The 27,363-nt window shown below is 42.3% G+C and overlaps 3 protein-coding genes across 7 annotated transcripts in view; 1 reads left to right on the top strand and 2 right to left on the bottom strand.

The window, feature by feature from the left end:
* The first annotated feature begins 992 nt into the window (after positions 1-992).
* Positions 993-12,252, top strand: LOC110974051 (hepatocyte growth factor receptor-like). 2 transcript variants are annotated; one of them, XM_022225370.2, is made up of 9 exons: positions 993-1,526; positions 2,063-2,273; positions 5,018-5,212; positions 5,935-6,021; positions 7,309-7,490; positions 8,155-8,264; positions 8,788-8,950; positions 9,849-9,985; positions 10,443-12,252. In XM_022225370.2, exons 2-9 carry the CDS (start codon positions 2,105-2,107, stop codon positions 10,876-10,878), a joined length of 1,479 nt encoding a protein of 492 aa, XP_022081062.2. In that variant the 5' UTR covers positions 993-1,526; positions 2,063-2,104; the 3' UTR covers positions 10,879-12,252. The 2 variants fall into 2 exon arrangements, with proteins under 2 accessions (XP_022081062.2, XP_022081064.2); XM_022225372.2 differs by having other exon boundaries at positions 993-1,537.
* LOC110974052 (calmodulin-alpha-like) lies at positions 11,611-18,994 on the bottom strand. The gene is made up of 6 exons (XM_022225373.2): positions 18,830-18,994; positions 18,363-18,393; positions 15,579-15,722; positions 15,354-15,480; positions 13,418-13,533; positions 11,611-13,177 (listed from the first exon to the last, which is right to left on the bottom strand). The coding sequence occupies exons 1-6, from the start codon at positions 18,830-18,832 to the stop codon at positions 13,152-13,154; spliced, it is 447 nt and encodes a 148-aa protein (XP_022081065.1). The 5' UTR covers positions 18,833-18,994; the 3' UTR covers positions 11,611-13,151.
* A 935-nt stretch (positions 18,995-19,929) lies between these two features.
* The window catches only part of LOC110974068 (hepatocyte growth factor receptor-like), a 37,802-nt gene continuing 30,368 nt past the window's right edge, over positions 19,930-27,363 (bottom strand). For 3 of the 4 annotated variants that reach the window (XM_022225399.2, XM_087136073.1, XM_022225401.2), the window contains 7 exons: positions 27,095-27,274; positions 26,198-26,281; positions 24,983-25,164; positions 24,557-24,666; positions 23,905-24,067; positions 22,405-22,541; positions 19,930-21,912 (listed from right to left, as the gene is read on the bottom strand). In XM_022225399.2, the coding sequence (XP_022081091.2) occupies positions 21,555-21,912; positions 22,405-22,541; positions 23,905-24,067; positions 24,557-24,666; positions 24,983-25,164; positions 26,198-26,281; positions 27,095-27,274 (1,214 nt within the window). In that variant the 3' untranslated portion in view covers positions 19,930-21,554. Of the gene's footprint in view, positions 21,913-22,404; positions 22,542-23,904; positions 24,068-24,468; positions 24,667-24,982; positions 25,165-26,197; positions 26,282-27,094; positions 27,275-27,363 lie in introns of those variants that run through there. The other variant, XR_015425057.1, reaches the window with a different exon arrangement.

The following is a 27,363-nucleotide window of genomic DNA, read 5'->3' as shown; positions in this document are numbered from 1 at the left end:
GGTGTCAACGACATTACCGATGCACTCCTCTTTATAAACGTAGCAGATCCAGGGGCGTGGAGGGCGCACCCTCCCCCATTTTTTTCACCAATAAATAAATTAATTCATAAATAAAGAAAAGGAGGGAGGGAGAAGGAAAAAAGAGGGTGTCATACTGGCTAAAATTGCACAATAGAGCGCCTAGAATCCAAAATGGCTCCGGACCCCACGTGGTACGGGCAATCTACCATTTATTACTGCTTTAGTTCAAGCCCTCCCCCTTTGGAAAATCCGGGATCAAGCCCCACTTTTGGAAAGTCCTGGATTCGCCCTTGCCCGTCTCCTATTCATAACGTTCACCTACAGAAAATAATAACTCTTACTTTTTTCAAAATGTCATCTTTTTACATAATAGTTGTTCGTTGAATTATTTGTTTATCTTTTATATCTTTTCGAAGTCAGAGCGGGGTTTCACCACAACCCAGAAAGGGGCAGTTGTTTGGTTCCCGGAGTCTTATTAATCGACACTACTCTCTCTTCGCACAGCTCTGCCTCATCCACGATACTGAGTCAGACATGGGTTTACGGCCGCTTGGCTCAAATCCTGAGCCACACACTCTTTCTCCCCACTCAGTGAGCTTACAAATTCCATTTTAATCCGTACAAGAGCACATAGTCATGTGAGTTAATTAACACAGCATAATGATTTGTCGACACGGGTTCGTGCAATTAACAAATTCAACCGTTCTTATCGTTGCAGGCCCCCCACTGTCCTAAAAGTACAATCCAGTTTGTTCTGCCCGCGACGCCCAGTATAACTGTAGTTCTATACACAGAGTTATGGCGTGTAACGTTAACATTTAATCTGCGTATACAGATATCTCTATGCCTAGACGTGCCAAGTTAACATTTATTCCAGGAATAGAGATATATCTATTATTAATAAAGATATAATAGAGATATCTCTATTTCGGGAATAAATGTTAACTTGGCACGCCTAGGAATAGAGATATCTGTATATGTGGATTATATCAAGCGAACTTGAACCTGCAGTGAATTTGAGTTGAACATCACCCATGTAAGTCCATTCATCGTCGCTTTCAGAAACGCAGGTGCTTTTCAAACTCGTCAACAGTGTTCAATGGCCTTTCAATCGGTTGCATTTCAGGCGGCGTGTTACAAGTTCAACGTAGGCCTTTGAAATGTTGTGAGTGCCTGTCATATAAGTACAGGGGCGAATACAACCAGGAAGTCGGAAATGAAAAACGTCGGGCATTGCGTGAAGTTCTCGTACAATATGTTAATGTTTGCATGCCTTGGGTAGATTCAGGAAGTGGGTCTAGAAACAAAATAAAGCTGTGAGTTGTCATGACATGTACAAGTGTATGTCTTACGATTATCCGCTCTTCCACTGACTGGTAAGAGATTGCACACCATGGGGTCGTCGGACGAAATGTTGCTGCTCCGTTCCTGAGCCAACTTGGAGACACTTCTGCTGAAAGCAACTCAAGGTCCAACAACGAGGTGGTGCGATCTACGTTATCACAGTAGGTTGACTGTGAGTTATGTCCGTTCCTAGGAATAAATGAAAGCGAACAGAACCGGGGACTGCGTGGTTGGGTTCGGTGGGGTGGTACGATGGCTTATCAGGGTTGGCTTTGTTTTTCGACTGTTTTTTTTTTGAACACGAGTGTCGACTGCCTGTCTCAAATAAGCCATTTGCGAGTTAAATTTGAATAAAGTCTGGTGCACTGAGTTATCTGACTGTACATAAACATAACAATTTGAATTCCCCAGACTAAAGACACTGTTGCTATATTCGGGGCAAGCTTTCGCATAGCGACCACCATCTCTGGAATGGACTGATTCCTTTGTGCCCTTCTTTTCCAATGAGAACAGTGTATTGTTGCAAGGCGTCTCTTATGTAAGTAAGCAAAAACTTGCCCCGAATCACGAGGTATAGCAACAGTGATTTTAGTAAGGAGAATTCAAGTTGTTATGTTCACGTGAATTTTAAAGAACTCGGTGTACAAGATTTGGGTCAAAGTTAACTAGCAAAAAACTTATTATCACATCACTACAGATTTTCGAGAAACCTGGAGCGTGCCGTCAGCAAAGGACAGAGATGGGAATGCACTGGCTTTATGTTCTTACTGTTTTTGTCTTCCCGCCGCTTGTGGCGTGCCTACTCGTAGTGTTGACGTTACTTCTGGTCAAATATCACAGACAAGCCCAAAGGATGAAAAGTTACAGTGAGCTCCTTCTATTGGATCAAATCAGAGCTCTTTATAAAGGTATGTGGCTCTCATTTCTTTTCAGATTTCACTGCAGAAGTTCCTTCAAGTAAATTCGAATTCAATTTTTGAATCGAGTAGAGTAATTGGAGGGAATGCGCCTCTAGATCAGAAGACAGGACCCGCCCTCCCTTGGTCCTGCGCTCCTATCGCTGGGTCCACCCACCTGTACGCCCAAGAGAAAAGAAGGGCACTGTGCATTCCTATCCCAGGTCCCCCAAGATGTCTAATTGATGCATCACAAAGAGTTAATTGGCCGTGTTCAAAATGGACTTCCCGCACCACGGATACACCAACTGCAGCATGCCATATTGCTTATTTCCTAATAAATTTCGCCGACCTACAATCCTGGAAAAAATTGTTGGGACACGTGTCAATAGCCATACCCTTTGCAGGTACCCCACGTAGGCCTACTCCCCTTGTCGATGTTGTCATCTCCAGCCGGAGCGCAGGTTGTGCATTAAGACCCAAGATTGAGTGTGGGCCCATGGTGGGGGCGGGCCTAACGAGATTTGGCCAGGTTTGTCTGAATTGGTTCATAGTTGTGCATGTGCATATAATTATATACCATGCGGTTTTGCGTGAGCTCTCTGGCGTTGTTCTTGGAAAACAAAATTGCAACCGGCGGTTGAATGGACGGTATATGTTGGACAAATTGTACAAATGGAAGAAGCAAATTGTAAAATTACAAGTAAAGGAAGATACCCTAATGTGGTACTGTAGGAGCTCATCGTACACGATGCATCATGGCATTTCGGCTCATAACTGTAAATGTCTAAAAAATGTAGGTCATTGAACGTGCGCGTGAACACTTCATTTCCGCCTCGCTTGCGCGGCAATCTTTGCGACCGGAGATACGAGTCGTAAATTTGGTGGCAAATATTGACGGCAGTATTGACGATTTGTGATGTCCCTCCAGGGCCACCAGAGTTTGGTTCAAGTGAAGAAATGCAATCATTACAATATTGTCTTTGAGCAGCATTTGAAAAACTTTTTATGCACTATTTGCTCAATGTCCCTTAAACTTCAGCTTGTTACCATTTTAAGTTAAGAAAATTGAGACCTAGAGTCCTAAAATTTTATTGTCCTATCGACGATACCCAAGGATATAAAGTTAGTAGTACATGTACGGTACCTCGCCGCTTACGCATAGTAGGCACATATAAACTCACAGTAGACCCACCTGTAGACGGCAGATTGGAATACAGCCTAGGACTCTACTACTTAGTGCCCCCCAGGGTTCAGGCGAGGAAGTTTTCTTAGACGTATTTTTTTTACCCACTCTATACTCTTCTTCTTCAATATATGAAAACAACTAAGTGACAGTCCCTTTTCCGTGCATCAGAGGGCGCTCTTGCTGTGATGCAAATCACATTTTTTTCTGGTGAAACTGTGAACCCAAAATTTGCTCATTGAATATTTTTCCAAACGCATATTAAGAACGATAACAAATCGTGGAAGTGCCATCATAAAAGCTGCTAAAGATTGTACGCAAGTTTCATGGCCAAATGTCGTGGAGATGACGGTAGTCCTATTCCTAGATCTGATACTTATATGACCTCCCCTTTCTTGTCCTTTCTTTGTCCATTCTTACCGACAGCACCGTACGGTGCTTTTGCCGACAAAACTGACCAATTGGATACGACACCCACCCCCCACCCCCACTAGCGACGCTAGTATTCACAGGTTCTGTGCAAATTACTTTGCTTGTATGACCTGCTAAACATTAACAAAAGCGAACACTTACGTTGGAATAAAACCCCTGTATTTCAGTGTTCGTGCAAATCAGGAGAATCGAGGTTAATGTCAATGTCACTTCCGAATTTTCTGTACATACATGTACTATTAGTATTGATCTCAGCCGTGGCTTATTGTGACATCTTGGAGGTAACGAAACGTGGCGACTACACAGACACATTGTTGGCCCGTCTCATACTCAAACCCTCGAAAGAATCCTGAGAAAATCCTTTTGAACGGGATTTGCATTTCAGTGAACACTCCCAGATAACTAACTACAATGAAAAACACACCGTTGCAGTTGTAGTGTGGCAGTCTTATTCTTGCAAAGAAAACGAGAATCACATTTTTCGAAATGCAGTGTGGAACAAGGGTTTTCTGTTCCCAAGACAGCGTCTGATCTACAAGGCTGGAAATCACTCGTGTTCCCACGGGTGGAGTTCCCGCGGCTGCGGCCATTTCCAGTGAACTCATTTGTGCTTGCCACTGGTGAAATCCATCGGAGGCGGCCTGATGTATTTTACCGTTGCATTATTCCAAACGCTTTCATTAACGACAACAGCGTTTCGGTCTGCGGCGTATCCAGGTTTTGGTGTCGGGAGGGGGCAAATTCAAAAGCGAATGCGGATCCAGGCTCATTCAGTAGGATGCTAGGGTAGAATAAAATAACAGAAACCAAACTTACGGTCTCGACATCCTTGCTTTTATTTCGTGGTGTTGTTTTCTAAGGGTCCTGGTGCTACTATTTGATAAATTAGTATACCGATTAGATTACTTTCTTTCCTACTCACCTATGAAGTATAATTTGTTTTTGAAAAAAAATCTCTCAGGGGCTGGGTTGCCCCCCCCCCGCTGGATACGCCATTGTTTTCCGTATTCTCTCAAGATTCCATGCCACTTAGTCTGTTAGGTGTGTTGTTACTGCTTCTTATAACAATACTTCGGTTCCAGCTCCACCCAAAGCTCATATTACCACAGGGCTTTTTTTTTTCGGAACGACTCCCTAGATATAATATTTGAGTCCGTGGATCGCAGCAAACTGGCATCCAAGGCAGCCAAGAAACGCAGAAGAGTCACAACACACGGCAAGAAACCAAACCGACAAAGTAGCACTGTCGTCCTGAACGATCATGTCACCATCGTGCCCGAAGACTTGAGGATAAGGTTCGAGCAGTTGGACATGGGGAGGGTGCTTGGACAAGGTACACGAAAACAAACAAGCAAAAGGCACATATGCCTTGCGAAGATTCACGTAGTGTGTAACCAACCGAACCAAACTAATCGAGGTGTGCGCTTGACAGCATTTAGTCTGAATGATTATCGTCCATTGTTCAACAGAGCGAGGAGCTGCCCTCCTGAACAACGTGTGATATCATGTAAAAATTATGTGACGTCATTTCGACACAAAATGGGCTCCTTGGTAAAAAAAAAACTGTCGTTTGTTGATATAGGCGTAAGCTAACCATGTTAGTTAAACAAAATAATAAGCTGACTAGGCTTTTCAAATTTGCTATCGTGTTGCAGGTTGAACACCCACAAAATATGGCTTAATCAAAATCTGGGGGCACGAAGCGGTTGTGTATATGTGTTCCGATTTCGCAGACGGTTGTACGTAGTCGACTTTAACATTATGCAACACGACAAATCGTCCATTAAGCGGAGGATGAATCTACAATTAAGTCAGTGATTTTCAGCGCTATAATTCTTTAGTTGACTTTTGGAGTCACAATTCTTTCGGGGTCTGTTTTCATGAAGTTGTACCTGGAATTGTAGTCAGTAAACATGTAGACAACATTTAGAAGTTATTGAAATAAATTTAAAAATCTCTCATCAAGAGAATATAGAATAACACTGCAGGTACAGCTCGACAGTTCATTCAGGGAGCTAAAAATCCCAAATTCTTGCCTTCATATCCTCGTTACAGGTGCCTTTGGACGAGTGTACCAAGCAGTCCTAAACGATCCCTGGCTGGAAGGCGAGCAGAGCACAGTGGCCGTTAAAACCGTGCAAGGTAAACCTACCTCATACGGAGGGAGATTTTGGCGTCGCATCAGAAGGTGTTCAATTTCAAAACGACTACGTCAAAAGCATGGAACACCTCTCATGATGATATCAGGCTCTATCATGTCCGCCACCATGAGGTGTACATTTTGAAAGCAACCTGGGAGCAAACTTGAATTTGATAGGTTATTTCTACGCGAAACGTTCTTAAGTTGCAACTCCACAGAGTTTTTTGCTTTTGACATACATTTTGTAAGAATTTTTTTCAATTTGGATTTTTTTACATGCTTCCTATTGGCTGTGTCTTGCTAATAAATAACAGTGGGAGATTTTTATTCATCTATCGATCGATTGTACAATTTGACCGCAGATAGATCGAATATATTTATTTAGCTCGATTAACTTAAAAAAAATAAATTTACATACAACTGAAGTGTCACAATAACATCATCACTTGTCAAATAAGCGATTGTAGCTTCAAAAAGACCATTTCCGTAGAGTTTGCGATATTAAAACTTTTTACTAACATAAACCTTGATCTCCTGATGTGTGTGCTTCAAGAACATCGAGCACACGGCCGCAGAGGAGACTACGAGAAATCAGCAATCATCAAACATGCACACACATCAGACCACCGCATCGAATGGGACAATGCAGAACTCATCGCCCCCATCAAGCATTGGCACCCAAGAAGAATCCGGGAGGCAATCGAAATCTTCCGCCACAACACCGTCCCACAAGACATCGGATTCAAGCTGAGCGACATCTGGTGCCCACTGCTAGCACCCAAGACCACCACCACCACCACACGGGCAGTAGGGTCCTCTATACCTGAAACCCAGGCCCCCCTCATCCCCTGGTATTAGGGTCCTCTCTACCCGAAGCCATCTCATCCTCAGTTTCCCGCCTAAACTAGTTTCCCGCCCAAAATTTGCATCCCTAATCCTCCACTGGATCCAACACCTACATGCTCCAGTGCACCCTCAGCAAGCCACCAAGCCACATCACGCCCCACCGACTCCAGACAACCTTCATTACACGGCATCCACTCGAGTCAGCAACACATTCTCCTGAGGACGGCCAGGGCATACTGGCCGAAACGTCGAGTTGAACACTCACCGGTTCTTCTCAGAACCACACCTCTTCCCAAAAGAGAATATTACATGGTGTACCCGCAAACCTACATCCTATGTACTTCCACCATGCAAAGCTTCAAATCTTACTTACTGTATACTTGGTTATTTTATGTGGAACATGATCTCCATTTATAACTTTCTGCCATTTTCTCACCTCTCAGATAAAGGTGACCCCCGCAAGATCATCAAATTTCTGCAGGAAGGGTTAATCATGAAAACCTTCGATCATCCCAACGTCCTGGGGCTTCTGGGTTTGACCTTTGACCCAGCTGGTCAACCACTTATTGTGATTCCTTTCATGGAAAACGGTGACCTGAGGACCTTCTTGGTGAAGCAAAAGCAGGTACTGTATCTAATTTGTTGAATCGACCTCAGCGAGGCTCCCTTTCCTTTCAGTGCAATGCAACATTAACAGGTGACAGTGAGTGAATTGCACGATCACCAGCGGTGTAGCTAAGTTTCTCACTGACGGGGGCCAGAGGGGAAGCTGGATGGTAAAGTGGAGGCTCAAGCCCTGGTATTTTCTGAATATGCCATCATTTCCTTTTTTAAACGAATTGCCAAAGTGGGTTGTTGAGGAAAGACGATTTTTAATAGGGGGTCACCCCCAAGCCCGCCCACCCCAACTACGCCGCTGGCCACATGCCAGTAACAAATCGCTCATATTGCTTTATATCAAATGTCTCTTATACGTGACTCTCTGATACTATTTCCTACCGAAATTTCGCAAAATAGCTTGTTCACGCAAAAGAAAGTTTTAACTTTAAATCTGTGCATCCAAACGAGCTTTAAAAATGGCTGAGGGTAGGACCTCAAAGTGTATATCATATCAGGTATAATTCAGAACAGAAATAAGAAGACTGAACATGTTCATGTATTTAATACAAATGAAACCAGACGTCAGTCATCCAGAGTAATTTAGACTACTTTGCCTCACACTGATTTCCACGTACACGACCCTGTCAGTTCTGCCATTTCACCTCCTCGTTTTGTGTATACGATGGCAGAAGATTACCCACCCACTGCTGATACAGTTTGCGTACCAAGTGGCCCTTGGGATGGAGTATCTTGCCCGACAGCGTTTTGTGCACAGAGATTTGGCCGCCAGAAACTGCATGTAAGTATAGGATTATTAATTACCAAAGCATATAGGCGGGACCTAGCAGGTTATTTCAAGAATTGCGGGTCCAGCATGTGACGTAGGGGGTTAGGCTTGCAGTTAGGCTTATAAACCGATCTAGGCAAAGTGAACAATCACTTGAAATGAAACTTTGATACCATCATGTTATTCTGATGTTGCTTTCATTAAAGCTTGTTGGTATAGCAACTGCATACTGATTTTAGGCATTTTTAGTGGTGATCTCTGTGTGAACAGGGACCATAATAGTTATATCTAGGTATACCCTGTTATAATTCACATCTAGCAGAAGCACCTATCATCATTTGATAAGAGTTATCTTGGTCGAGAGTGTTCATTTTTGGTAGCGATGCAACTGTATTAACGCACGGATTTCGTGAACCAGCGAAGTGATCAGTTTCGACCAAAGAAAATTGCGCCCTCTCTTGGTCCAGCTTGAGGCCCCTAGGAAATTTCTCGTTGGTCATGGTCATGAAATTCTGCTTTGCCATCCCATTTACAGGGTTGATGACCAACTTGTCGCTAAGATTGCAGACTTCGGGCTGTCCCGTGACCTGGAGGAGTCAGACTACTACACCAGTGGTGACAAACAGGCCAAGTTACCACTTAAGTGGATGGCACCCGAGTCAATGGAAAGAATGGTGTACAATAGTAAGACAGATGTGGTACGTCTCCCGAGTACACACTTTCCTTTAATTTCCTAGCCCATCGTCATCTTTCTCCATCAACATCGCCAGCTCGAATTATGCTTTGAGATAGCTGGCAGGAAGACCCCACCCAAGATTTAATATATTCTAGGTATTTTCTAACCTTAACTGTGGCAGTTAAGATGCCTGTCTTTGGGTTGCTTCGTGCGGCTGGTTTAATCGCTACTTGCTCGGGCCGTGCGCCGACAAGGGAGTGCGCTTTGCTGACAACAACGACCTCCATTTTACGGACGGCCTTTGTACTCTGATGGTCGACTCCAGTTGAATCTTGTTTACATTACCTGTACATCGATTCTCTGATCTTTCGTTCAACCCCGAAAATTGACGGTCGGCCCAACTTGCTGGTGTTCAATGCCGAGAGGGCGTGCTCACGCACTGAGCCCAAACCGCCATTGAGGAACACACAGAACATGGCGTATTGTCAGCTCCATCAGAATATACCGGACGAGCCATTTCAGCCGCCTTTGATGGCTTTGCTCGATAGTGGCTGCTGTTCATTCGTCAGATCATCCCTTATTGGCTCTCTCCTGGACGACAAAACAAAATTTTGCTTCTGGGTCAGCACTTGCTCGTTGGTGCTTTGGTTGTCAAAATGGCTAAGACTTTAATCTTTTAAACATTTCCGAGGCACTAGACTAATTTAGACACACAACGGAAGTCATGCACTATGTGGATGCAACAAAGACTTGTTTGACCATATTTTTCAACTTTCGCTGGTTTCTGTTTCCGATAAAAAAATTCTTGACGCTCCGATTAATAAAATTCTGGACTTTTCTTTTTCTTTGAAGAACACTGCTTGTGTGTGGGACTAATTCGTAACCAACAGTTCCCTTTCCATTTGTCATCTCTCTTACAGTGGTCCTACGGCGTGCTTCTGTGGGAATTATTCTCCAGAGGGAAGAAGCCCTACCCCGATCTCCGCAACAGGGACGTCTATACCTTCCTCAAGGAGGGCAAGCGCATGAATCCACCCAAGTTTTGCCCGAAGAAGATGTGAGAAATCTGTGATGAAATTCTATTTTTGAACTCTCTGCAGACATAGCTATTGATGTGGTGCAAGAGATGTGGCTGATTGTTCGGTTCAGTATCCTATTCCAAATACCAATGTGAATCTCCGATGAGACTGATTCTTGCAATAGGGAATATCACGTTAGTGGGGCCTTTTGTTTTCTTCTCCACGGGAACCTAATTTCTAGCCTTCAAACAAGGCAATTGTTTATAACAAGTGAAAGGCTATACACACATCTACTGGTGGACTGTTTGCAGGATGCTGTTTTCTCAAACATCTTTCAGAATGAATGTTTGAATTTGACGACATGACATCGTGGCAAATTACTCCAATAAGCCATTTGCTGAGCATTATCCAAAGCCGCCATCGACACTGCATTGACGGTACTGCACATTACATCAAAACACTCTTTTCATAAAACAACTTGTCCTCTTTTTTCAGATCTGAAATTATGCAAGAGTGCTGGAAGGATTCGTCCAAGAGGCGTTGCTCTTTCAGGCAAATAGTTGAAAATCTGGAAGACCTGATGGCAAGTGAGCCGTGCGGTTCTTCGTCGGTAGCTCTTCCTGGTCGTCCGCACCCATTGCACGCAGCAGACAATCTGCCTACGGGAGCTGCGGAGTGTACGGATGACAACGGAGACGACGGTCATGCACCTGGACCACAACATACGTACGTAAACCTGGCTGCCCAGATCAACGACGAAGAGACGGCAGCAAGCGCGGCCATCGCGAGGAACTTCGAGAAAGTTCCCCCGGTGGAGGGATGCCAGGGCCGAGATCTCGGCAGTTGTGCAATCCCAAAGGAAAGTACGAGAAAGTGGGAGAAAGGGAATTCGTACACTTGTGAAGATGCGATCATCGCTCCGTTAAACTAGAATCTGGGACATTACGGTTTATAAATAGAGATCACGGTGATACACATTCGTGTATTCATTTGAGATCATTTCATGCAATTACCCAGAGTTTGTACAGAGTTCTGTCCGGTCTCATTTATTCACCCAAACCCATCATAGACGCATGACACACCCTCCTTAATGCTAAACTAGACCTTGATGTGTCAGTGTTAAAGGCCGTAAAAGGCACCGTGGCATGTGCCAAGAAGGGCTCCCTCTTTGGGCCTTAAGGCCAGTAGTGCAAGCCGAACGGCGGGGTACCTCCTGCACAAGGCTATAACTACAACCTTGCCACGCTATTGTTGGCAAACACGGGCAAGCAGGAGCTGGTAGCCATAAAGTAAGAGCTGCTGAGTGCAATTTAAGATATGGGCGGCCTTTCCTTGAGGTACATGGCTAATTTACTGCTAATGGTGTATATATTAATCCAATCTTATTTGTGGTAGAGATCGGGGGGCTTGGTGTTTCTTTTGGATTGAGAATATAACCTTTTCTGTACCTATGCTTCGCCCGATAAAAGCGCTTTCAGTTCAAAGGGTCTACGGTAGACCCTTTTTCTTTTCAATGAATGAAATGTCGTGCCTTCATTTTGGTCGGTTTTTGTTTTTGTTTTGGGGTGTTTTTTAAGGAGTTTGCTGATTTTGAATATGTTCTTCCAGCAAACAAGCACCAAGTGGTCAAAAGTATCACGGATGCTTCAAAATGCCAGGAATGTTCATATTCATAAACATTTCTGCTTATATTTCTGCAGATACAAAACACAGTTTTATTAGATTTTTAAGACAAAATTATTGTGCCACCGCCACAAAGAATAATAATGAATAGAATACATAGACATGCAAAAGAAAGACAAAAACGTTGGAGCATCGTTACTTTTGTCAGTTTAAATGGAAAGCATTACTGTCCTGCTTGTTCTATAGTGTGTGTTGCCGTATATTTTTGTATATTTTGAATTCAATAATATTGAACATCACCTATGAAGCTTGCCTACATAAACATTTAAATATGGCGTGAAGCATAATTAAGTATAAAGTAACTGACAGGTGTGAATTTCACGAAGATCCCCTGTAGAATAGGGCGTGGAAATTATCTGAATTGTACAGTGCATATATTTGTTTGCTTCTGATGGGCGAAATCTGGTACCTTAATGGCAGAATGGAGTCATCTTGGCACGCTACATGATTTTACATCGTACAAAGAAACTTGTTGAAACTGAAATATTGAAACTGAAAGTGAAGTTAACTTTTTCATAATTTTAACTTGAGGGCGTCAGTTAATTAAGGAATTACTTAAAACTACCTGACAAATTATGACCTCTTTACACGGATAAATAAAATGGAAAGAGTAAACTGTGTATATCAGTGTAGCATGTGCGATTTTTTAAGAAAAAGAAAAGGGGTTAAAACAAATCTCACAAAACTCCTAAAATAGTCAGACACCATATTCCCATACAACAGTTAACAGTACGGTCGATTCACAATAGCGCGCCTCCCAGAATCTGCAAAGCGTTGGCCAATCACAATGTGCGAAATCTGTCAACCCTCTCCCAACTCGGAATGAGTCGACAAATTTCGTGCATTGTAATTGGCCCTTGCGTTGCAAACTCTTGGAGGCGCTGTTGTGAAACGCCCGTATGTAGAGCGCGAATACTACGGAAAAGGGTGAAAACTACAACTGTTCACTTCTTATATAGATTGTATAATATGTCCGGAATCGTCAGTTTTTCATAGTGGTACATGAACCGTTAAACCTATTTGAATGAAAAAGAAACCTTTAAACAATATCCAACACAAAAGAACCCACGCACCAGGGCCTGCAAAACACTACAAAAGTCTATTAATTTGATAAAAAGCCAAAAAAGGACAGCTGAATTTGTACCCTACAACAAATCATTTGCTGTTCGATGACGACGTGTCCAAATCGGGTCTTATGTGCTAATACGGCTACCGACTTTACCATTATTCTGTAACTGAAACTCGTAGACACTCCTTGTTTGGGAAGCTGCCCAACATCAAAGATGTACCCAAGAGGCTCATGGGAAAAATCTTTATTGAACACAATCTAAATACACCACGCGGCAGCTTTATTTTGCTATCAATTTGCTATGAGCTATCAGTTGCTTTTACTTTGTAAAACAAAACTTTACTTTCTGTTTAGCTGAGGCACGAGGAGGTGACTTCAAACCCAGGTAATCCTGCTCGTGAAGATGAAAACGAAGGTTGTTGGAAGTTCTTCAGGCATTTTTTATTTTCTGCCTATTTTGTAAGGACCTTGATGAACTCTGAAATTAATAATGAGAGAAAAGGTCATTTAATGCATTCAGCAAGGGAGTTAGTAGTGTCATTTATATTTTTTGTAGGCCTATAAATTGTGAACCACACTTTTACTTCTAAACTGGCGGAAAATTAACGATTGCCAACCACTCATGAGCATAAGCTCTGACTGTGATGTACAGCAAGATGGAGGCCCATCGATAAAAACGCAGGTCTAAATTGAATGTGAGCTTAAACAGGCAACCAACCGTTGTAGTTGACTTTCCCGTCTGCATCCGTGTCGACCTCTTGAATCATTGCATTGATCTCTGCTTCAGTCAACTTCTCACCGAGGTTCAACATCACTTCATTGAGTTCTTCCGCGCTGTTAAAATATTAACAATACAGGCAATTCACAATAGCGCGCCTCAACGCACTAGGGTTTGCAACGCACTGGCCAATTACACAGTAATCGAGGGGCATTCTAGAGTATAGTGGTTTGGGATTGAAGTTGCAGATCATAGGTCGGGGGTTTGAATCCAACTGTTGACAGGCGAAATTTGGGCCTCAGGCAAGTCGCCTCAACCATTTATACTGAAAAGTAATAAATGTAGTGAGAAGCAACCGATACAGGGCGTCGCATCCCATCATGACACTTGGAAAAGAGATATTCTCAGTTTTTTTCCCAAGAGATCGGAGATAAATATTGGCATAATGAAACAAATTGCTCATCTGTAACAAGATCTGGAACTCTCTTTCACTGAGTGAAAATGTTAATAAACGAAGAGCATTCATTATAAAATTAGTGAAATATTAACAGCCTCGGTCAATCAGCAAAATATTTTTGCCTTAAGCGTTTCTTTTTTCGTGGGAACACAAATTTTGTTCTCTTTTCTAACGATGTGGGCCGACCAAAGTTGAAAGGTCTTTTGTTTTAAACATCACGCTCATTAACAGGTGGTCAATTTTGTGTGTGGAGTGTTAAGATATTGTACATGTTGTTGTCATTATTTTTGATCTGCACACAAAGAGGATCTTCGTCAACAAAACTACAACTGCCAGACGTTACACCTATAATTTTCAGATATAATTCCCTCTGTGTCCACAATTAGATGGTCAACTAAAGGGGGTTAGACTTCCGGTAACGTGTAAGATTGCGCAGAGTGTGTTCGTCTTTATCGCTCACACAAATTACTTGTCTTGTCATGGACACCAGTAGACTTCTATTAACGACCTTTCACGGCCGACAATATCGTGCCTAGGTCTGCTTGTTCATTCACATGTGTACTGTGAAAGATGCAGTGAATTCTATACTCCTAAACCAGCAAATCTTGTAAAATTACGGCACAAAAAAGGTGTAGCCTCCCTCTGCTGTCTTGGTGGCCTGCGGGTTTCACCGGTTTTCTACACCACGATTCACTTCCTAGGAGACCTTTGTAGCTTGATGCTACCATTATCAACTTGGTGACTTGTCGTGCAATTTTGCTGAAACCTTCGTCTCTTCCCAGCTGAGAATGAGACTTAATGCATGTCATGATTAATTATTTGACTTTCACCACCGTGCTTTCGCCGTTTCTTGTCCTAATCCGTATTGTTCGTTAAAAGCACCTTTTAAGGTCTCGGACACGAGTACCTCGTGCGCAATTTACCCTCTGATAAGATGGCCAAATGAAGGGCTCGTGACAGCCTAAGCGAAGGTGTGTACAGGGTTTCAAATTTGTGGAGTATTACTGCGCCTGCGCACATTTCCTCCCATAATTATACGTGGGCGAATTAGGTCTGTCTCTCAAAGATCTGTGTCTCGATCAGTGACGCCAACGTTTGTTCACACCATCCATCAGGTAGATTCTGGTGTCAATGAACCGATAACGAATCATTGATAGGGATTTAAATCTGTGTACAGCCAACTGGCCCTCGCGCACTTCAGGACTTCGAGAGTAACGTCATGCGCCAGCTCCTGTCTCTGGATGGAATCTACATACGAGTACATATGCAGCAAGGTATGAGACGGAGAGAACCCCCCCCCCTGCTTTGTGTTGGTCATTGTCTCGCAGGAATCTGGGGAATTCCTTTCAGACATCTTGGGGATGTGTTAAGTAACAATAGTCTGGAATGTGTATAGGGATTGGACATGTTGGGGGGTACCCCTCGGTCTCATTTCTTGCTGGGTATATACGAGTACAGGTAAGCGCAGGTGCATTCTACCTGATGTATCCGTCACCATTCTTGTCAAATACATTAAATGCGTCTCGAATCTTCTGCTCAGTACTCTTCAGTCTCATCCGTCGTGCCATCATCTTCCTAAACTCCGAGAATTCAATCCTTCCATTACCTGTGCGGGAAGAAATTGAAATTTTTGAACAAAAGTGGGCTTTGGTTTTGTTTTATGTTGTTTTAATTAAACAATATATTTTCCCCTTTTTAACGTACCGTCAAGATCGACCTCTTGCATTGTGGCTTGTAGCTGCGCTTCAGTAGGGTTGTGACCCAGCGACTTCATGACCGTTGCCAGCTCTTTGGAGTCGATAGTGTTGTCTCCATTCGTGTCAAAACGTTTGAATGCCTCTCGGATTTCTGTCGTTGGAAGTAGATTCAGGAATTGGTAAAGTCGGTACTGTTTGGAGCGCAATGGACAATGGAACCGCAACATCAACAAAACGCTTTCCCAATATCCCTGCTCTTTCCACTGATTTGGTTTTTTTCCATTAACTTTCACAATGGTGCCCCTCCAAGTGTTTGCAACGCGTTAGCCAATTACAACGTGCGAAATCCGTCGTCCCTTTCCAAACACGCTTTCGGTGGACAGATTTTGCACATTGTGATTGGCCAACACGTTGCTAACTCTTGGAGGCGCACTATAATGAAAAAGTGTAGATGCTTGTTTCTCTTTTGTCTGTATTTAGACTTTTACATTAAAGAGTTCACTCAATTATAACAACCAGAAAATCGCCATGCGTGGTCTCTTTTTCGATTTCTGAAAAATGCCTTGTTTTCATTCACCTGATACCTTTAATAAGTGAATTTTAGGCGATGGAAAATAGAGGGCGAATTTTGCCTTAGTTGCTTTAGTTTCAGTCGTCACCGGCTTTGTAGCGCTTGTACACAATGTACTTCGCTATTCGAGCAACGTGCCCACCAAACCGTATTTAAACCATAGAGCTATATATAAACATAGCTCTTTGATTTTATACAGGTGCTGGTGGGTCATGCGTGTAGTTCTGTCGTCGCTACAGGTATGGTTGCTACAGTACAGGTATTGTTCAGATTACCTTGAAAACAAAATAGCTAAAGTAGTCGATGTCATGTGACCATCTATGGGCGAGGAGTTGCCGTTGTGTTTTCATATCTATTATGAATAGAAACTGTAATCTTCTGTTTGAGTATGCAAAGGAGCAGAATATTTAAATCCGTACAATTTAATAAACGATATTGCCTACCCACACAAAGAGAAGTCAGAATGACTGTAAGATTTAAATGGAATACTCTAGAAAACTCGCGTTGTGACGATATCAGCAAACAGTAAAAAGGCTGCATTAAGCCTCCTATTTCGAGTTCATCTTTGTTATGACAGTGTGTCTTTAAAAACTGAATGGGTCATTTTTTGCCCTGCCCTGGCAGTTTATGCATGATCCATGGGCGTAAATAGATTTTCAAACTTGGGTGAGGGGAACGAAGCCTTGGCTTGAATGAGAGCACGAGGCCCTTACAGCTTGGGTAATTTTGGATTCTAGATCTTTTGTGGTACGATCTGAGGCAATTTCTTTTACAACTTCTAGTTTATTTGTTCAAACGATTTTAATATGAGATATATGAACCGAACAGAGGCCCACTCCCTTAACTTTTTCTTAGATTGACGGTCCAGAAAAGTGGAGAAAACAAATGACATGATACCTCCCTTTGAAAAGGTATGGGGCACGTGCCCCCCCCCGGTTCTCCACATCTTGACGTCCATGGCAAGATCCTAAATACCAAATCTGACTGCTAGTTATCTTTCAAACAAGGTAGAAATGACCTGTCCACCATCATCCTATTCAATTCCCCAAACCTTCGAAGTTTCAAATATAAAACACTGTTGTTCAAAGGGTTGGGCTGGCTACGACTTTTATAATAGTGGATGGCAAAACCAAACGCTTTGGCTGGTTTTATAACATGTACATATCTGGAAGATATAAGTAATATTTACTACGCGTATCTAATAATAATAATAATAATAATGAATTATTTAAAAAACGCTTTCCATGTCAATGACATCTCAAAGCGCTGTACAGTAAAATGCAAAAATTAAATTAACTTTAAATAATTAAAACAAAGTAACAGGAGTTATAAAACAAAATTAGGTGACGGTGATGGTGGTTGACATCAATGCAGAAATGTGATGATTTGTGCATATTGAATGCGTTCTACAATACTTTGAAAAGGGTCGCATAGCATTGTATTACATTCCAGTAAAAAGATATCAGGCTTCATTTTACAGTTTATAAACTGGAAAAGCACAAAGTGGATACCCAGCCCTGTACAAGGACCAAATTTAGATATGAACTCAATAAACACAATATCAAATTGCACAATTTTATGAGTACGGCCACTTTGTTTACTGTATCTCTGCCACTGTTGGCATTGGTACCAGGATTATTTTCAAAGGAGTTAGCCACCCATGAAACGCATGCTAATACAATGACTATGCCACGTAAGTAAATTTGTACCACTCACAAACAAAAGATGAAGGTTTTGAGCGGATCTCTTGACCTCACAAAGTCGGGTTTGTGTTTGCTTACGAGCCAAATATACACAGACTACATGGATGCCGTATTTGATAACACAACAATGCATGTTTTCTAATTATGCGCGACGCCAATTCACTCAAGTTCAGTGGCACGTTTTGCCTTGAACTCTAGTTAAAAAAGAAACAAGAAAGAAACAAGAAAAAGAAAGGGGGAAAGAGAAAATTCTGAAACATAAATTATAACCCTGCTATTTTGTAATTTCGAATGTTTTCTAAATGAGCCCCTTAAGAACAATTCCTTTTTCCGAGAAAGAAAGGGATCACAGCCGGACGTCACGTTGCTTGCTCAACGTTTCATTACAGTTTCATTGATGAGTCGTGCTGTAAGTTCTGACAAAAGTTAGCCCGATTTTTTTTATCATTTAAAAGTCTTGTTTGACGAGTGTCGTATTTCAGAGTATTTAAAATACATTCAGGAATGAATGACTTACCAGCTACTTGCTGCTCGGTAAGATTGTCGGCCTGTTGATGTAAAAGCACAAATAAATCATCGATTGGGAAAAAATATTGTCCGTCTTCTGCGCTTTCTGAATTTCTACTCGTCCATGAAATAACACCTACTTTGATATCAAGTTTTAGATGTGCCATCGTGACTACCCTGAAAAGTCTAACGCACATAACTACAACATTCATCTCGTGCCTGTCATTAAGTTGTCGTCCCTATGCTCAGAAACTCCGGATAAATATCACGTCCTCAGAAAAAAGGCTCATCCTTGCACTTAAGTTGTCTTATTTTAAATGGATGTGGACGTTTGAAGCAGAGTGTTGCATGCTCACGCATGGATTAGTCCTTATGATTGGAAACCGCCCCAAATACACTTCTGCTGACTTAATTCCGTCACCACAAATAGCAAATTATTCCACAACATACACCCTTCTAAATGCCATAGTACTTTACCATTCTGAGATTGTGAAATTCTCGAGGATCAACAATCGGCTGAACGTTCGCTTGCACCAACGCGACGCTCGGAAAACTCGGTTGATAACTCTAAACTGGCAAGAACACCGTGTTACGTGCACAGTGCCGCGAGGACGAGTACGACAAGGCCTTGTACATACCTGCTAGTCGGCATCTGCTGTCGAGCTGTACAGCTCGTCATGGTTCAGCAGTTTTTCTGGCTGACTTGTTTTCTCCCGCGCACGACGTTCGATTTGACTTTCATTATGACATCAAAGACACGAAAAAAATAGCTGTCAATGCACTTTTTATTTCAGCTTGAGGCTTCAAAGGGACATTGGATTCTGCCTTTTCTTTTGTCACAACTTTCTTTTGCGGAGTCATACTTTTTCTAGTTTCCTTTGAGCATTTTGGTTCTTGGTCGAATTCCACGATGAAATTTCTTTGGGACAACAATTTCTTGATTATCTTCCAGGAGGGAAGAGTTTATTTAGATGTGATTGAAGTACTTTACAAGATGTAACAAGTTCAAAGCGCCGTTGACCGACCATCTGTTGCACAGCGGTTCATGTCAAAGCGAACGTTTTTTTCCTGGATCAGTTGGATACCATAGGGGACTGCCAAGTTATTTGGGCCAGGACAGAGCCACTAAACAAAACAATTTACAGTTCAGTGGACAGAACAAGTTTTGGTGCAAGAGGTCCTTGGTGTGTCTGAATCTGTACAGCGATTAACCGATAGAGGGCGCTTTATGGTGGCCATCTGGGCCATTCTGACGCGGAAAGGACGTCTTGCCGGGAAATCAAGCAATTTCTGCTCAAGAAGTTTGGAGCATAAAGCTGTGTGAACCACGCTAGTTTCCCGAGATATTCGTCTCACGGGGCGGTTCTAGTACAGTTCAGGTTGTTAACACGTTGAACACCTTCTAGCAATGATTCAGAGTAGCCTATGCGAAGGTGTTTGTGCGTAATGAAGTACGTGCAGACATGGGTGTCGTGGTGTACACTAACACACCAACGCCGGTCGTGTGTTGTAAAACCGCACTAAGAACGTCTTACACCAACACTAGGTCAGAACAGGCTTTTCGACGCTGAAATCTAAACAGACAAAAACTTCTCAATAATGATTTATTTTACAGTGCAATAAACTAGTAAGGAAGGCTTTTCGTGCAATTGCACTATGCCACATAGTCGCTCTAGCTATAGATCCTAAGTATTCTTGTCAAAAGATCGAGATTTTTTTTTACTACATGAAAATTTCCGTCTCTGTGTAACACACTACACGTATATCTATAAACTGCAATTGAAGCTAATTAGGCTATTTTTATTACACATTTTTTTTGTCTACTTATCTTCAGTAAAGAAAAGCCCAATTTTTCTCAACTAACGTGTTATTAATTTATATATATATGTTCATCAAACGGCGCATTTAGCGCCAATTACAGGATGAGGTGACTGTTTAGAAGACAAAGAAGAAATGTCCAGTTTTAGAGGTGAGAGGAAAACCCAGGATAAATATTCCAGGGAAAAGCCACGGCATCAGGCAGGGACTGAAAACCCAACCACATGCTAACCTAGGTGGGACTCGAACCCCAGTCGCAGAGGTAAATGGCGGTGAAAGAGCTACACCACTACACCAATCTGACTCCCTTGTGATATCTTCTCATACTTTCTATTTTAGTTGCCAAAAAAGAATTATGCAACAGGACCGAAGTTAATTTTTTTTCATAAAACTGACTTGATACAAACTTCGTTTTAAATATCGCTATCCATGAGTTGTATCACGATAATACTTCTCTCTGAATTACGTATTCTACACTTCAAACACAAAGCCCGCAAAGAAAGTCTTGTTTCGCGATTCGCCAAAATGCAACATCCATTCCTAAGCAAGTGTGACTAAATTCCTATATTTGCAAACGTTAGGTTGAAGAAGGAAGGTCTTTACTTAGAAATAAGACAATTGAGTACGCAGATTAGTACTTGGAGCTCGAATTCTATGTTAACAACGCATCAATAAACATGTTATAAAATCCAACGTCTAACTATGCACGACATCAGAAGTTACCACAATACTTTATCTTAATCTTAAATTCTAAAATTTTCAATGTACATTTACATTTAATTGAGTCCTGTACGTAATAAATCCAGAATATAACTCAATGGAAATTACTGGTCATAATTATTAGGTAATCATTGTTTTTTTCAACTTGTTAGTGGATTTTTCGGAGCCTTTCTACCGACATTTATGTCCACGTACCTGTAATATCGTGTCTGTTTGCTTCCACACATCCTCAAAAACAACATTCCGCTGCTACGTGTACAAATACGAACAGACAGAAAAAAAAAGAACCGGGTGCCAAAATATAAATTTGAAATTATATTTTAAAAGTTAACAGTTGCAATTTTCAAAGAGGAAGAAGTGACAGTAGCCTTTGGGAACGGGTTCGTGAGAGTCAGCTCTAGTAAGGTAGGATTTGACAAGTAAACCAGCCTTAATTATAGCTTCAACTCTAAATTCTAAACCCAGTCACATGAAATATTCATGATATTTCACCTTCCCTTTTTTTAGAGACCAGAGCAGAGATCCATAACACAAAAACAGACCACTAATACCAATTTCCACACAAGCTGCTCAGATCAAAATGTGAGTAATATTCATCTATTTTCCCTGGAAGTGTCAGTTATATGCCTTTCTTTTCAGAAAGAGTGTTTCAGGAGTCAACGTTCTAGAACTTGGTCTCCAGATAAACGTTAGCATGGACTTGACTCAAGTTGCTGTAGGACGGCCCACGTTGGGTTTCACTGTTTGTCTCACGACGCGGCGCCAGTTCCTGCGGACTACCAGGGTCAGCGTGGCTGACATGGGCGGGAGGTGGCGGGCAAGGGGCGAGACAAGGCACGCTCGACTCCCCCACAATGTCTGCTGATTCTACCGGCTCTTGATGGGGACGCCTTGGTTCAGACGCAGCTGTAGGGCCACCACTACCCAGCCATGCCACCAGGTCCTCCAGTTCGCGAACAATTTGTTGGAAGGAACATCGCGTCTTGGGTTTCTCCCTCCAGCACCGCCGCATGATTTCAGATCTGAGCAAAAGGAATCCCAAGGATAAAACGATGTAGTGAGTCTGGATTTAACATGAGCCTACGGGCCGTCCATCAATAAGCTCAATCCTAAACCGTGGAAGCTTGTATGATAAAACACTTGTCAATGCACAATTGCAAGAGGTTTTTGTGGGACAAAATAGTCACACAGACTTGTTGAAAACTCCAGTTCGAGTCAGTGCAGCGTTCTGTATTTATTAATTAAGAAAAAATATCCTATAAAGAACCCTCCCAGTGAAAAGTTTTCTAAATAGATGGCAGCGAGCCCTTCCTTGAGTGACAAATTCGAGAGTTTTCGGTAAATTTTCTTGCGTTAATCAAATCCTGTTATAAAACTGTCATAACGTCTTAATTGTACGAATTACAGTTTCGTGGTCGCACCGAGGTAGTTTAACCTCAACGTGCAGCTTTGAGCACATTTTCGTTACGTTACAACATGTTTGACGACTTTGAAAAAGTTGAGGTAGGTCTTACATTTTCTTTGGGCAGAATTTAGGGGGATTCATCCGGTGACCCTGGCTCAGAAAGTCGTAGACATCTGCGTTTGCAACGTTGGGATAAGGCTTGCGGCCTCCGGAAAATATCTCCCACACCAACACACCGTACGACCACTTTGAAAATAAATATAATCGACATTGACAGTATTTCAGTGCGTATATATATGTAGTTACTACTGCAATGAGTTTGTTAAAAAATGATAAGTAAACACTTTCAGTAAAGTTTCACAATAAAGGGTGGTTTACTCATTTTTCTCTTTAGACCTTAGTTGCATCATTGCACTCATGGGTGGTTGTATAAAGCTTATTTCTTAGCAAAAGTGACAACTGTTTTGGAGCCCAGTAAAGGCCTAACACACAAAAAGGAGGGCAATTAATGGACTGAAAGTACGCCACTTGAAAAGTAACTGTAAATGAACAAGACGCGAGTTCAATAAAAACAGAACATGAAAGTCTGTACAAAAAAGTTCATATTTTACTTCAGACAGTTAAAGCGCTCTCATTGGTGGAGAGCCTGTCGTGCGGCCGGTCAAGCACCATCATGGCTTGAAGGGTATTTGAAAAAACTGACGTGAAATTGTTGGCCAAAATCGTTGGAGGTATATAATTTTCAACCTTGTTCTGGCTTTCGGACTCGATATCTAACAAATTGTCCTGTCAAGTGTGAAAACTCCTTCAACCTTGACTTACTAATGCCCTCCTTTTTGTGTGGGCTCCCATGCATGCTTTCTAATCGTGCGGGGACCCTCAACCAACCATGGACCTTATAGTCAACGTCCACGAGTTGCACCCGTATAATCACTCGACACAAAGCGCAGCATAAAATTCATTCACCGACTTCGGCTTCGACTTCGGTCCGAGCTCATTTGGTTTTCTGAAATTTGTGACAGCATATTATGAAGCCATTAGTGCATATTACGGAGGGAGACACAGGCATCGCTAAATTGGGGAGCTCATAAATTTTTCCGAGGGATCGTCGGCAACTGTAGTAACTGTAATTGTAGTCTGATCTCCAATTGTGACTCTCAGGTTTTCGTTGCCCCATTCCTTAACCACAACCTTTTCCATTCTTGCAATCAGTATCATGATTTTGGCGACAAAACTGACTATTAGAGAGGTGTCACGTCCCCACACGACGCCCTTTATATGAAGATAATAGAGATGAACAACGTCTTTAATGTTTCTAGGCAGTGCCTGAGTTCAAACCTTTGACAAATTTACCCCATATTTTGGAAGCAGAATCTCTTGCGTGCAATGCGCTTACATCTCAATGTAACCACTTAGCTACAGTGGACTTTGTTTGGCTGGTTAGTTGTGTTTTTATAAGGTTTACAGGCGAAGGAAATTAAAACTGTCGCTTGGACTTTGTCCAAAATGCTTCATAACACACTGTAGGCCCCTATGTTATGTTTAAAAACATATCTGCACGTGACTTTTAACGCTGTAAATAATGAAGAGGTAAATGTAGTGTACTCACTACGTCTGTTTGGGTGTTATAAACCCTACGACCGAGAGACTCTGGCGCCATCCATTTGACGGGTAACTTCGCCTGCTTGTCGCTACTTCTGTAGTAGTCCGACTCGTCCAAATCACGAGACAGGCCGAAGTCTGCAATCTTAACTACAAGCTGGTCGTCAACCCTGCTCAAAACAAAACGCATCGCCATCATTCCTCGTTGGGCAATGAAATACGTAAAGATTTGGTCCGAATTTTGTATTTCACCCGCATGCAGTAAGGGTCCATAGAGTACTTCACACACAGGTAACGCAGGAATTCTTCCTTAGCCTTATCGATCAGAATAACTTCTTTAGCATAGATAAAATGTATAGTTAGGGTTACAAAACAACTTCATAACGGTGCGTTTGTTTTCTTAGACTACCAAGTCCAAACTTTTCTGGTTTACTTTACACCATGCACTTTGTAGCAACCTCGAAACAGCGCCCTCGAGAGGCTTCAAATGCACTGTTTGGCCATTCTTTCCAGTCTGAGAAAAATTACGCAAACATTTTGTGGGTTAGACAAAGACTGTGATTAATCTTACCACGTACTGAAAACCTATCCTCCAAATCTTGAGTTGAAATAGTTATTTTGAACGGCTGGGCATAGTGAACTTTAATCTGCCTTCTTACATGCAGTTCCTTGCGGCCAAGTCTCTGTGGACAAAATGCTGGCTGGCGAGGTATTCCATTCCCCGAGCAACATGAAGAACGGAACCCAGCAACTGCAGAACCGTCAGTGCCTTCAAAGAGCCCAAACGTGAAAAATTAGAGAAGAGTTACATTCACAACTACACTAATATTGTTTTGCAATCATGCTCATTGCTTCTGTTCATAGAATGTATGTCTGTACGGGATCTCACTTTCAAGAAGACTGGTACACGTTCCCATTCTTTATGAAAAATATCGATATTCATTATCATTGAAAATGACGGTTATTAGGAATCGATCTTTCTACGTGCCGTGTTTGATAATATGTACTTCCTCCTGTATTTTTGGGCCCCTTTTTATTGCCCCAAGAAGTATTTAATAAGTGATCTTCTGGTCACTGGTTAGTACCTTTCCTTGATGTTTGACAAAAGACAGAAGATCACCATTAGACATTAAAGGCAGCACGATGACTGGATGACCTTCTGGGTTAAAGGTCAAGCCAAGCAGCGGCAGGACGTTGGGGTGATCAAAGTTTTTCATCAGCAAGCCTTCCTCCATGAACTTGATTATGTTTCGGGAGTCGCTGGTGTCTGTGAAATAAGCAGTTCAGGGCCTAATTTTTGAAAATTGTATTCAAATGGCAAACTACTGCTGCTCGTTAGAATCCCACGATTGCTGGGCGCTTCGGTGGATACTTAATAGTCTCTCGTGTGTTTGACAGTAAAAACGATTGATGAAATGTCAAAGCAACACTGAAGAGATCTCATGAACACAAGATCAACGTGTATGTCTAACCTTCGCTTTGGTTCCAAAAATCGGTGTTTGAGAGAACGTATACAGTTCATTTCAAGGGTAATCGGAATAAAGGTTAAACAATGTCACGTCATTTTTTGTGTACATCCAGTGGCAGCGGAACGATTTTTAAAGTAGGGGACAGTTGGACACCATCAGGCATCAGCCAGTAATTGACAATTCCATTCAGCCCCGTTCCATTAATAGGACCAGCCAAAATTAGGGAACAAAGCAGGTCCACTGGCCCCTGCTCCATGCTGCCAACCCAGGGTCGTCATTACACGCACGAATGGGTGTCTTTTCCCTGAATTTCAGTGAATAAATAATTTCAGTTGATTACTAACATTACCAAGGTAACATATTCTGACTCCATCACAATTGGAATGATGAAACCCCATGCACTTAGGCTTCCATCTTCCGGCAGTCTAGGATATAAGGACGTTTCCCGTGGCTAGGGACTTTAAAAATATTACCTTTATACGAGACAGGTGATGAGAGTGTAACTGCCAATTGCAGACAAGCATCACTTATATCATCGTCGTGATAAAATCCCATGTGATGGGCAACCATGATACAAAGAAGATCTTGTGCGCGAGCGATCTGGCTGTCCACCGACGTTATAGACATTTATCAGGGGGCAGCCATCTTGATTTTCTACCGTTCCAACCAATGTAAATAAACTGAATAAGCTAGAAGGGGAATTATTCCCTTTTATCAATATATTAAGCTGTATAAATATTGCGGATGGTTCTACAGGGAACAAGACAAACCTGGCGGCACTTCTCACTCCCACCTGTAAACGCTCTATTACACCCCGCCCCATTACCTTACCCTGTATCGTTTTCACTGCCACATCCTGCTGAGTTCCAACTGGAAAATCCCGAAGAATTGCGTGGTAAACTCTACCAAAGGCACCTGCAAAGTTTGGGCGAGTAGGTTCATCAAGATTAAGCTTTGAATATTATACGTGGACTTCCTCGGTGCTTCAATGTCCTGCAATCCTTCACGAGTTGAACATTAGGCGTGGATAAAGTACCAGCCACGCAATTCTACTGGGCGTGACAATGGGTGGAAAGCAGCAAAGTTTACAAAGTAAGAATAATTATTTAATGTGCCCCTCCTTCAGAAATTTTGGCAGACTTCCACACTCAACTGTGCATGCCAGATGTGGTTGGACGAACACTGCAGTTACAACCTTGGTGTTATCAGAGGACTATACCAACACTTTTCATAGGCGTCAACATTTTGGTATTATTTGGTGTTACTTTTAACACCCTGCAGTGCACTGTAACACTCATGGGTGTGCAAAGTAACACCAGTGGTGTTAAAGTAACAAGAGGCCATCTGATAAAACTAAAAAGTGTTGATTTTAATACCACAGTTTTTGCAGGGAAATCGATGCGTCCGTTCCCTTCAGGAGGTATCGCATAAGCATCTCGTATTTCAGCCTGCACGCGGATCTGTTACCTCACGAAAGGGGGGACTTGGAGATCGAGAGAAAAGGACCAGACGTAGATTAGACCCCGATCTTCCAACCCCTTGACACATACCTCTATTATAACTTCGCTCTTCCTTCTGGATCAGGTTCCACTTGGATCCCCCTTACGGGATCCGGTGTGAACCCGGTGAATGAATGTAGCCAAATTGACAGTGAGTCTAAGTACCTCGTCCTGTTGACAAAAGAGTCATGTTTCGCGTTTGAGAAGTATATCGAAATGAAATACCCACCTTGCCCAAGCACTCGTGTCATATCAAGCAGATTGAATCCAATCTGCAGATCATCGGGCATGATGTTGATTTTGTTATTCAGGGCAACTGTCTTCCTCTTCGGCGTTGACTTGTGTCGTGATCCTCTGTACGCATTCTCGCTAGGACCTGGCACCAGCTTACTTGCGGCCTCGAGGATCTCTTTAAAAGAGAACCGGTCGAAGAAGGGTTCTTACTAAAGGAAAATACCGTTCGCTCTGCAAACCTGTGATGTAATGCAATGAAACTAA

The sequence above is a fragment of the Acanthaster planci genome, linkage group LG04, assembly GCF_054643075.1.
Source record: "Acanthaster planci isolate LZ-2023a linkage group LG04, COTS_SCS, whole genome shotgun sequence".
In the NCBI taxonomy this organism is placed as follows: domain Eukaryota; kingdom Metazoa; phylum Echinodermata; class Asteroidea; order Valvatida; family Acanthasteridae; genus Acanthaster; species Acanthaster planci.
The sequence above is the reverse complement of the archived record's forward strand: the minus strand, read 5'-3'. Positions and strand labels throughout refer to the sequence as shown.

What these genes read in the sequence shown, in the direction of transcription:
- LOC110974051 (XM_022225370.2), top strand. Translation starts at nt 2,105, where the DNA reads ATGGGAATGCACTGGCTTTATGTTCTTACTGTTTTTGTCTTCCCGCCG. An exon ending in TCTTGGTGAAGCAAAAGCAG is followed by an intron (nt 7,491 to 8,154) that starts GTACTGTATCTA and finishes ATACGATGGCAG; the next exon opens with AAGATTACCCACCCACTGCT. An exon ending in ACAATAGTAAGACAGATGTG is followed by an intron (nt 8,951 to 9,848) that starts GTACGTCTCCCG and finishes TCTCTCTTACAG; the next exon opens with TGGTCCTACGGCGTGCTTCT.
- LOC110974052 (XM_022225373.2), bottom strand. An exon ending in GCAAGAGGTCGATCTTGACG is followed by an intron (nt 15,481 to 15,578) that starts GTACGTTAAAAA and finishes CTTCCCGCACAG; the next exon opens with GTAATGGAAGGATTGAATTC. An exon ending in CGGGAAAGTCAACTACAACG is followed by an intron (nt 13,178 to 13,417) that starts GTTGGTTGCCTG and finishes TATTAATTTCAG; the next exon opens with AGTTCATCAAGGTCCTTACA.